At 32.4% G+C, this 12,380-nt stretch overlaps 1 protein-coding gene across 8 annotated transcripts in view; it reads right to left on the reverse strand.

Annotated features, from left to right (window-relative positions):
• SMCHD1 (structural maintenance of chromosomes flexible hinge domain containing 1) overlaps positions 1 to 12,380 on the reverse strand; it is a 244,010-nt gene that overhangs the window by 92,764 nt on the left and 138,866 nt on the right. For all 8 annotated transcript variants that reach the window (XM_074276007.1, XM_074275999.1, XM_074275986.1 and 5 more), the window contains exons 42-45: positions 9,968 to 10,158; positions 4,206 to 4,315; positions 3,828 to 3,898; positions 575 to 746 (exon numbers count right to left, since the gene is read on the reverse strand). In XM_074276007.1, the coding sequence (XP_074132108.1) occupies positions 575 to 746; positions 3,828 to 3,898; positions 4,206 to 4,315; positions 9,968 to 10,158 (544 nt within the window). The remainder of the gene's footprint in view (positions 1 to 574; positions 747 to 3,827; positions 3,899 to 4,205; positions 4,316 to 9,967; positions 10,159 to 12,380) is intronic.

The following is a 12,380-nucleotide window of genomic DNA, read 5'->3' on the forward strand; positions in this document are numbered from 1 at the left end:
AACCACTTCAGCCAATGAGCTTGCTCCTTCTATCAAGTCAACCTTGTAATTGTCCAGACAACCTGAATTCTCACCTTGTCACTGTCCAGACAACCTGAGTTCTCACCTAGTAATCCTAACATCCCTTCTTGCAAAAAAGTTGGGCTTCTTGGAAGAAAAGGTAGAAATTAGAAGGGATAAAATTCGAGGCATGATTGTCAGCAATTTGATTTGTTTTTTTCCTTTCCTTCTTGTTCCTAGCTATATTCTGGATAATTCAATAAGTGACTATGGAGTAAATATGTTTATTTTATTATTTGGCAAAGAGAGTGTGATAAACAAAAAAGCAAGAGATATACTAGAGACAACATTTCAATAAACTATAAGGGTGTAGCAAGGATGGAAGAAAAAGATGCCTGCTAGTACTCAAAACTGAAAACAGAGGATGCTGATATCTGATATAACGCACGGTTAGCTAAAAGTGAAGTAAAAGTACCTCACTTGTTTTGTTAGAGTTAGAATCTTCTTACACCAAATTCAACATTTAGGCTCACTGTATACTTAAACAGATAATTAAAATAGCTAACAGACTTGCCTATTTGTGTACCCAAGGTCTGACAGAGTTTCGGCAATGGGGCACCAAATACCATCCCTCGAAGTTTGTCCATTGGAGGAGCTTTATTTTGTAGGCCTCCAAATTTTCCATTACTTCGAATTCGATCACCTTCTCTTGTTAGCAAAGTAGGACAATGGGTGATTTTAACAACCTATTATAAGTAAACAATACTATCAGTAAATTATAAAGAGAAAGAAAAAAGTATTTATTAAATTCCTCTATTTGTGTGTTGAGGTGATACACATAAAAGTAAGATACAGAACCTCTCTAAAGTAGGAGAATGGATAAAGCAATGGGCCTAGAGTGAGGAAGACCAGAGTTTAAATGTGACTTTAGACCATTATTGTATGACTCCGAAAAAAGTCATTTAACCCTTGTTAAATTTCCTCATTTTTGATGTAGAAATAATAATAGCATCTAAGTAGGTCCTAGGGCTTTTGTGAGAATCAAATGAAGTAATCATTATAAAATGCTTGCAAACCTTAAAACATTAAAAAAAAAAAAAAAAAAAAAAAAAACAGAAGAAGAGAGAAGACACAAAAGTTATAGATTTCTTGACCTCTTGCCAGGGTGTCATTGAACCATTAATGACACTCATGTTAATTCATTCTAATCATCATCAAATTTATCTAACTATCTAATATCTTTCCAAAAGGACAGTATGAAAGTTTAATACTTTGCTAAAACTTAGGTAATTATAACTAACGAATTCCTTGTTCTATAGATTTAGTAACCCCATTCAGAAAGGAATTAATATTAGGCTAATATGAGAAATACTTGATAAAAGTATGTTGAATCTTTGCATCACTGCTAGAAGCTCACTAATCTTGACTTCCCAGAAACAGATCTCAACTTCACAAGCCTCTAGTTTTTGATTCTGTTCTCTTTCCTTTGCTAAAAAGTGGGACATAATTTGCTCTTTTCTGGTATGGAAGTACCATTCTTAATGATTTTTTTAAAATATCCTAGATAGGGACTCATCTGCCATTTCTTTGGAAGGGTAAATAGCATAAATGATAAAAATAGTTATTTCAGTAGTCATATAAAAAATCAACTAAAAAGTAGTACAAGTAAATGTATGAATCTAAACTAAGACAGTGGGAATGAGTATAGAAAATAATATGCTTGGAATTCATTATGAAAGAAGAGTAGATAGGACTTGGCAAGTTACAGGATATGGAAGAAGAGGCAAAGAAGCACTACTTTAAACCTTTAAAAAAATTCAGAATTTTAAAAGAGAAACCTTCATTTGGGCAAGGATATGAAATGTGGTTAAGAATTATAGGTAACATAAGCCAAGTGGGAACATCTAGAAGGCAGCTACAAATGTCAAATCAGGGGTCAACAAAAATGGAGCAGTTAAAGATATATAAACTTAAGAGTCACATGCACAAAATTAAGAGTGGAGGTGTTCTGGAAGCAGAAGATATTGTTAAAGAAAAAAAAAAAAAAACATGGAGGGGAGGGAAAGGGAAAAAGCTAGTGAAGGACTAGTCAAAGAAATAGAAAGGAAATCTGGTTCTAAAAAGCAACATAGAAATTGGGAGAAAAAAATTAAGGAGATAGGCAAAAGACTACAAAGAAAGACTAATGACTGAGAAAAAGGCAATAAATTGAGTTATTGAGGACAGTGAAAAGAGTGAGCTACACAGAAGAGGCAAGTTCAGCAGCAATAATTTGCTAGTTTATCTGAACCTATATGCCCATACTAAGAAAATCTTTGAAAGGTAAATAATTAATATCCAAATTTTGTGGGAGAAGTTTTTTCCCTTTCAAGGAGATGCCAGATTTTTGTAATTTCATACACACACTTTGAAAGAAAACTCATAAAATGTAAAAACAAAGTCAAATCCACATGCATTTATCCATTCAATACCTACTACATTCCAAATGCTGAAAATGCAAATGAAGGCAAAAATTTGCTCTCAATTTAGTAAGACAGACAGCATGAAAACATATATATATATATATATATATATATATATATATATATATATATATATATATAGGTTTGGAGATAATCTTAGAAGGAAAGAGCTAACAAAAGGGAGACATGGAAAGGGTCTTGTATGTGAAAGATACCAGGAAAGCTAAGAGACAGATATGAGGAAGGAAAATAATTTTAATTATGATGTAAAAAGTAAAAAAGTAGGATATGGAGTTTCTTGTAAAAGAAATAGCAAGGAGGACAGTGTCTAGGAATCCAAGTATGTGAAAGGAAGCAAGATATGGAGAAGATAAGATAGATAGGAAAGGATACTAAGAAGCCATTGGAATTGACTAAGCAACATAGGCAGACCCATGCTTAGGAAGATCAATTTGACTGGTGAGAAGAAGATGGACTGGAGAAGACAGAGATATGAAGTAAAGGCTATTACGAATGTGTAAGTAGAAGGTGATAAAGGTCTTTGTTAGCATGCTGACACCACCTGAGGAGGAAAGAAGGTACAAAGGTAGAAATGATAGGATTTGAAACTCATTGAGTAAGGTGGCTTAGAGTGAGAATTCAAGGTTGACCTCTTCACTGTTAAGTCTAGTGTTACTGGGAGGATGGTATTATCCTTCTAAATGAGGAAATTAGGAAGAAAAGAAAGTTTGGGGAAAGACAATGAGTTATTTATTTTTAAATTTAGTTTAAAATACAGTGGATCTATAGATATAATTTATATCTTTCAGATATGAAATGAATGAACCCTTTCAAAGACTCCCCTAAGAGAACTGATATAATGATAAGAGAAACTCAATTGTACATGTTATAACCCACATGTGACAAATTTATGTTTGGACATGTTATACATATTCATACATAATGGGTTAATCAAACCACTTCCATCATATAAAATAATTTAGGGCAATTCAAAATCATTAGAAAAGTTAGCTTTAATTTCAGGAAAACAAGGTAACCCTGGTTAGTTTCCTTTGATACTTGAAATCAAGGTCAAATGATAAAAATTTAAGTCTCTCCCAATATATACAAGATAATGATATTTAGTTTACAATATTTATAAGTGTAGGAAAGGCATAATATCAAACCAGACATTCAAAGTATATTGACATTTCATTCCCAATTATTTTTTTTTGTGTTATTTTCTTTCAAACTGCTAATAGAATCAATTATCCCATAATTATCTTATATGATGGGGAATGCATCTGTTTTCCTGCATATGAGCTATAAAATAAATTTCTTTAAAATGTAACACGAGGAGAAAATTAAAAATTAAAATAAACATACCTCTTTTCTATAATGGTTGGCAGCATCCAAATTGTCCAATATGATGGTATCTCCTAATAGCATCCCAAATACTATAACAAAAAAATTAAAATCTGATTTCGAATGAGAACTTTTCTCTTTAATGTATTAAAAAAAAAAAAAACACAAATGAAAAATATTTTGAAAGAACATGCTAATTTTTACAATTACATTAAATACTTTTCTCTTAGACTAAGAATGACAAGTAGAATTAGAAACAATAATAGCCTTCCATAGATAGTTAACTTGCTGAAAATAAAATTAGTATGAATTGGCTAATTATGATCTGATTCCATTACTTGGTACATTTATCAAATAGATAATTTCTGCCTTAACCCCTATTTAAATAATATCCTTTACCTGTTTGACAATGATCTGAATTATCTGGAAATGTTAACAAATCTCTGGCAAATACTGGATTACCAATAGGTTTGAAATAATTTTTTCCATTTCGTAAATGAGGAAGAGGCCTGGTTGAAAAACAACATATTAAAGTTAAGTTTCTCTCATTATTACTTTGAAAAATACAGTGAAAAGCTAGTGTGTATAATTTTGGCCACATAGTTAATTCTCTAATTTTACACATAATTTAGCTCTGAAAAATTTGAATCCTTAGAAAGGGTTAAAGTAGTCTCCCAAACTAAGCAGCAGTACTGAGAATTACAAATATCTATATTAGAAAAATGCTTGTCTTATTTGCCCTCTCATTTTCTGAAGTTATAGAAAAAAAATAATGAAGAATGGGCGACATGTGCAACTTGTTCATAGATACTTTTTTAAAGACACTAGATCCCAACATAAGGCTATATACTAAATTAAGAGTCAAAAACTTCTCAAAAAGCCTGAGGAAGCAAGCTGAGTACATATGTTGGGGGACAGGAGGCAGATGTTCCCAAACCTTATACTAAATTAATTTGAATAATTTTTAAGCATCTTCTATATTCTGAGACACTATGGAATACAAAGACAAATATCCATATTCTCCCTCCTTTACTACATATTTTTTTTACACTTCATATCTTTGTCCTTAAATATTCTTTTTTTTCATATCAACTCTGCTAATTAAATTCACTTTCAGAGCTTTATTATCAATTCTATATAGATAAAATTCACAAATCATTCTTTCCAACCTTGACTTTTCTGGGGTCTAGATGTGAATTCTAAACTGTCCCTCCCAAGATAATTCATCTCTGGATATTCTTCTAGCACCTCAAACATTAACATTTAAAGCAGAATTTGGACTAAAATAGTTGTCTGAATGAAGGCAGATCCCCTGTAACTAATGCAGGGGGGAGGAGGGGAAAGAGAAGGGATCACAGATTAAGAAATGAAATGACAAACTACTATGACTCCCTCTGCCCCCAAAATATACTAAAAATCAGCCAGAAGAATATGGGCAATAGGAAAAAAGGGTGCTGCTAGTCAAGTCAGAGCTTATCCTCAGGTGAAAAAGCCAAAGATGTTCTAACCAGAGACTCGTCAGACACACTTTTAAAGTGAAAGATTTAGTAATATGGGGACAGAAAATCTTCCCCAAGAAAGTCCCAGGGTGGTTAGAAACTCATTGGGGGGGGGGGGGGAATCTAGGTAGCGCAGTGGATAAAGCATCAGCCCTGAATTCAGGAGGACCCGAGTTCAAATCTGGTCTCAGACACAACACTTCCTAGCTGTGTGACCCTGGACATGTCACTTAACCCCAGCCTTAGGGGAAAAAAAAGAAAGAAAGAAAGAAACTCATTGGGGGCCCTTGAAATAGCTCAGGAGAAGCAGCAGCCAGGCAGAGTATAACAATGCTCAAAGCAGCATAGCACTGGTCCAAAGGTTCTGAAGTCCTGGGATACTGAGACTTTATTCTGAGATACTAGAGAAGACCTGAAAAGCAGTGATATGAGCTTCTAAGAATTTGAGGGATTAAACTCATAGAGAAAAGTCAATTAAAAAACTCAAGTGAAGCAGAGGATTACCTCCTTCTCCTCCAAAAATGAAGAAATGAGCAAACTCAAAAGGACACACACCATTATAAAGAGTTATAATAGTTCCAAAAATATCTGAAAATAGGAATATGTCACGACAGAAAGGAAGAATAAATCAACAAGTATTTATTAAGTGATTACTATAGGCAAAGGACTGTTCTAAATCAAGGGAGCAATACAAAAACAAAGATAAGTAAAGAATCAAATGGATTTACCACAAGGACTACATGAATACTTAAAAAGAAAGTAGGAAAAATAATCTGAGTCAACAGACTCCTTAAAAGCCATGATTACAAAAGTAAAACCCAAAAACTAGTCATCACCCTTCCCCCCACTCCAACAAAACAAACAAACAAAAAAAGGTAAGTAAAGAAATCACAAATGAAAACTACTCAGGTCTATAAAAATGAAAGGGTAAAGTGCAAAATAGAAATAATTCACCAATCATCTCTTTAAATGCCATATCCAAAGTCTAGATCTTCTATATAAAAGAAAAAGCACTGAAAGAATCTGAGGGTTAAAAAAAAAAGGGGGGGTGGGGGTTCCCAAGTACCACAGCCAGAATCACACAAAACTTGGCAGTTTCTCACATGAAGAGAAGACTTTAGAAAACAACAATGCAAACAGGCTTATAACTAAGAATAACTTAACCTATCATAGTTGAGTATAATTCTACTGGGAATAAAATAGAACAGAGGATTTTCAAGCATTACCAAAGAAGCATTACCAGAGCTAAGTAACACTTTGAAATGCAAACACAAGACTAAAGAGAAATTTAGAAAACTAAAATTATTTGAGCAAATTTAAAGAGTTGTATGCTACTGAAGGGCTCACTTTCTAACAGAAGAATAAACAAGTGACCCTCTTCATTTTAAAAAAAATTGTTTTTTTAATTCTATCTTTATTTACAAAACTTATACATGGGTAATTTTTTTCAACAATGACCCTTGCAAAACCTTCTGTTCCAAATTTTCCTTTCTTTCCCCCCATTCCCTCCCCAGATGTGAATAAGTCAAGTATTTATTAAGTGATACTATGGGCAAAGGACTGTTCTAAGCACTAGGAACATAACAAAAAAATACATATTCCTTGTCCTCAATGAGCTTACTCTAATGATGAAAGAGGAAAAAAAGGTGTAAAAAGTAGCCCAAGAAACTACAACAAAGTCCAGAGAGAAATAAAGTAATGAGCAAGGGCTAGTCGGGGTATTTTATGAAAACTTCTTAAATTATGGTTTGTGACCTCTTATGGTGTCTTGTAACTGAAACTGGGGGGGGGGGGGAGGAAATGTCACACAATTATGATTTATTACCAGTAAATGTTTGATTTGTATATCTATTTTATATATCTAAATAGCCAGGATCACATACAAATTTCTCAGATCAAAAGGGATCACAAGTAGAAAAAGTTTAAGAAGACCTGCTCTATTTAAAATGGAGGTTTCTGGAGCAACTGAACAATCACAGGGGGAAAAAAATGTGATATTTACTTACTTTCTCACTTCTTTTCCAAAGAATCCCTCTTTTTCTTCAAAATACTGTTCAAGCACCTCATTCTAAATGAAGTCAATTTCCCAATTGCTAGTGTTCCTCCCTTTTTAAAACTACTGGTTATTTCTTCTCACATTCATACTTATGTATATTCTTTCTGTTCTCTTCATTAAAATATAAGCTACCTGAGGGTAGAAATTATTTCATTTTTTTCCTAATGTATCCCCAATATCAAGGACAGTGCCTGGATTATCAGATCTTAATAAATATTTTCTTACTGAATGAATGCTGTTTGACACTGTTAATGTCTTTTTGCTGATTGAAGTATGGGTCACTCCCAATAATTACAATGTCTTGCTGCTTCTGCTATTTGAAACCCTTCTAATTCTTTTTAGAACTCAAAAGGGCATTTCCCATAAAGAAGGGTTCCTCATATTCTACCATTCAACCAATCTCCAGTAATAATCTGCCTTTAAAAAGCAATGAGCACGCACATTTTTGACACATTTATCATATCTCAATTATGTCTATCTCTAAATATAATTATACTGCACTACAGACTTTAAGAAGCAAGAATCATTTTCTCATCTAAACATAGCACTTGACAGGGCTTAAAAGAATGGATTTTTTTAAAGCAGTTAAACTAGAGGCCCAAATTACTGATTAATTAATTAGGTCATTTTAGAGACTCAGATGATAATAATCAGCAAGTACATCTTTCTGGGTTTTTTTGTTTTGTTTTGTTTTGTTTTTTACTAGATTCAGAATAGGGAAAGAAAATTTTGCATGGAAGAGGGGATTCTAGACCATTAAAGTAAAACAATGAGGGGTACTAAATATCTAGGAAACATAGGGAAAGAGGTTCAAAAGGCAAAGTAACAGAACACAAAGTGATTTCTGTGCAATTTCCCCTAGTTTCCTCATATCGTTAGTGTTTGAATAAATGCATTATTGCAGATACTAACTACTTAGTAGTAGGAATATAAAGATATTTTTTTTTAAGGTTATTGCCCTCAAAGGATCAGATGTAAATATATACTAAGTAGGCAAAAAATAAATATAAAAATGTGTGGAGAGAGGAATAATAGTTTGGTGAAGAATGGTAAAACTATGTGTGAAGAGGAAAGGGAATAGGATTTATGGAAGAAGTGCAAGATAAGATGGAAATTAGTTATTCTAAGAGATGGAGGTATTCCAGGGATGGGGGCACATGGAAAAAGGTGATCACATTTTGAATTAAGTAGTTGTGGTTTAGACATGAAAAGACACTGTGGGGGTCAAGGGTTAAGAGTTAAGACAAGAACATCCATAACAAATGATAAAATTGAAGTAAGCAGAACCAGGAAAATAATATAACCTGTGACAATAAAGAAAATAGAAAAATCAATAATAAAAATAACTAAATTTCAAAAATATGTAACTATAATTATCAAGTGTGGTCCCAGGGAAGAAATGAGAAAATACATCAAGATGAAAAATTATGGATAAAGAAAATATAAAAGCTATTTTACACTGCTGATATGTGAGCTTTTCTTTTTGTTATAAGGGATAATTCTTTGGGTGGGGAAACTCTTTATTAAAAAAATTAAGGTTAGGGCATCAAGGTGGCTTAGTAAATAGAGCACCAGTCCTGAAGTCAGGAGGACCTAAGTTCAAATCTGGTCTCAGATACTTAATACTTTCCTAGCTGTGTGGCCCTGGGAAAGTCACTTCACCCCAATTGCCTCAGGCAGAAAAAAATTAAGGTCAAGTAAACCCAAAATTTTTTTTAAAGATCATCGGAAACTTTGGAGAGAGAAGGTTTCAGTTCATTGATAAGGTCAGAAGCCAGATTGTAAGGAAGAAGGAAAAAAAAGAAGAGGCAAGGAATTATCAAGTTAAAAAGTATCAATAAGTTCTGAGGGCTCTATATCTGTCTCTAACATAGTCTGAAATTCTCATTTCCAGTTTAGTCTAGTTCAGCCACTCTACTATATAGACTGTTTTCCTTTCGATCTCCTCTACCTGAAAAGTACAAAAAAGAAAAGAAACAGGAAAAGAGAAACATACTTATTCCTTCAAAATATACTATCATGGACTACTTAAACTTTATCCACTCATGATTCCTTTTCACCTTGAAATTGTTATGGAACTCTGGGTTTATAGGTATGTAAAAAGGTACACAGATCAAATAATTACTGATAATAAATCATAAATTAGTAATCCCCATATTCAGTTACATGACTCCATATAAGATCAAAAATCAGTTTAAGAAGTTCTTATGTACAACCTTATATTAATGGGTTATCTCTATGAGTATCAAAAACAAAAAAATGTTCAGTAAATACTGTGAATCTGCTCTCATTTTTCTATGTGCACATATATGACATATATGTGAAAATCCTTATTATTAAATTTCAAATGTGATTAGTGTCACTATATTATTAACATTAGCAATAAGAAAGGCAGTATAGCTATGAAGCACTTATTAATGGTACTTAATAAATATGAAGATAAAATTTATAATTATTTAGATGATTTATATTCTTTAAGTTATTTTATATGCTTTTTTAAAAAACTGGCCCCAATTTAAATTATTTTTATCCAAAAAGAAAAAAAAAAAAAAGCCTAGAAAAATACTTTTAAAAAAATAAAATGTTTTGGTTCACATTTTTCTAACCTGTTCCAATCTGGAAGAGTCTTCTTATAAATAGAATCAAGTGGCAACACTTGTTGACGACCTTGAGTTTCATCAAAGATTCTACGAGCAGCATCAGTGGTTAGAGTGACTACGCAGTCCATGTCACTTGCCAAGTGCCAAGAAATAACCTTTGCAGCTTCATCATCTTCAATCTGTGCCAAGTGTGCAATCTACATGCCACATTCAAAATTAAAAGTTAAAAAATGCATAAAAAGGTCAAGATTTTTAAAATCCAAGGGTACATTTACCTAAATAATACCACTTTTAATTGTTGCAAAAATGAATTTTGAATTTAGAAACCCTAAAAATTTTAACATATTTTCTAATCTACTTTAAGATGTATTGAGGACACTCTGGGGTCAAAAAAAATTACTTGACTCAAATCTTTTACACTCAAAATTCTGTACAATTTGGTCACTAAATAATTTTTAAAATTCTTTAGATCTGAAAAGATGGCAAATGAAAAAATTTAACATTTTAACAATTCATAAATCATATAAAATACATATGCTGAGAAAACTCTCAAATACTTGTACATTTATTAAATTAATAAAACTCTTCAACTTTAACATAAATCTTAACATAAATTTTCACTACTACTGAAATGTTGCTTATTTGTGAGATGATGGTCTCATATATATCTCCATTTTAACAGTAGGTTTCTAATTCGAATTTCACATATTATTATTGAACATTGGTCCCAGATTGTCCATTAATAATAGGCTACCAAATCCTGCCATACACCACTGTGAGTGTCACCAAATACATAATACATTGATTATAATTTTCCAGGATAAATCCTGGAAACCAAGGAGAAAAGGGGAAAGGAAAAAAAAAAATCAGAGAAATCAGTCCAACAGTAACTGAATAGCTAAAGAAAGGGAAAAGAGCATTATCAATGGTCTTATTTCTTTATGATTAAAGAGACAGTTTTCAATTTTTGCAGCTAAATTCATAATAGTTAAAAACAAAAGAAATGTTAAAATGCCATTTGTTTACAAATTAGAAGGGAACAACAATACCTTCTTAGATATAGGTAAAATTTTTGAAAATAGAATAAAACTAAAAGATAATTTTAAAATGGACAATCACATACCAATAAATATTTCAGTTACAAGTTTTGTTACATTTAATATAGTACATATTCTATGGCACAAAGCAATTATTTTTTGCATTTCAGAAATCATATTCCATTCAAGACATAAATCTGAATTTGACAACTACTTATATTTTAAATTAAGTAACTGCTGTTTCTTTCAACTTCAATAACTTTTCTGTTTTGTTGAACAAAACCTATGCTAGCATTGCCATTTTTTTCAGGTACTAGTTGCTCATCATTTAGTGGTACGGGCAATAGTACCGAAAAGATAAAAATAATTTCATAGTATTTTTTAACTTGAGGAGAAAATTAAATATCTGAAGGTTAAACCAAGTCATCCCCCATCAGGACTGGGCCAGTCTCCATAACACACTTGTGCCAAGTCAAGAAGGCATGGAGCTAATTAATGAATATAGAAAAGATAGAAAAGAAGTTAAACTGAGGAGCAATTTTTCTGCTGTTTGGAGGAGCTTGGATTCTATCTTGGTACTTACTCAAGCTTTATAACTTTTTCAAGACCCAATATTAGGTGTTTAGGAAAGAGACATAAAATAATTGTTTGATCTCAACAGTATTTAGATGCAACAGGAAAAGGAGAAAATAATTTCCATGTCCCTTTGATTCTACATGTTCAGTAATATACATACAATTTTCAGTTTTAATTTGCTTATAAGGAGAGAAATTTCTCTTTAAGGAATTTATTCAGTTTTTTTCTTGAATCACGAAAGAGTAAGAAAAAAGTAAAAGAATGGAATCATCTTTTCAATAACTAAAATTTTTATTATTTACTTCTGGTATCAAACTTCATTTAAGCTCTGGCAAATTATCACTCACACTTTATGACTACTTGAATTGTTATGCCACAGTTCTCTTTTATTGTCCTGACTCAGTTTTTCTGCTTCAGTTTATAATTATCAGCTGAAAGCTTAGTCCAGCAAAACCTCCCCACTCTCTTTATCAGAATATTTGATAAGGATAAAAGATCTTATCTTTAAGAATATTAGAATGCCCCTCCCCATCCCAATCTATCATAATGTCAGATACAGTCTTATCAAGGTGCCTCTCCCCATCTCTGGGTTCCTCCTCCCATTAGGTCATCTCATCTCTAGAGGCTTGCCCCAACCTGTCTGCACCCTGACTCCGCCCCTGCCTCAGCCTACCCCCCAAGAGTCTGAGCCATATGTATATAGGTCATTGAGAACTCACATTGTTTGCTGGATTCTTGGAGAGATAATATAGTCTCATTCAGCCTTGAAACCAAACCATAGATCCATTTGGTCTCAGTAAATCACT

Source organism: Sminthopsis crassicaudata, chromosome 1 (assembly GCF_048593235.1).
Source record: "Sminthopsis crassicaudata isolate SCR6 chromosome 1, ASM4859323v1, whole genome shotgun sequence".
Lineage (NCBI taxonomy): Eukaryota > Metazoa > Chordata > Mammalia > Dasyuromorphia > Dasyuridae > Sminthopsis > Sminthopsis crassicaudata.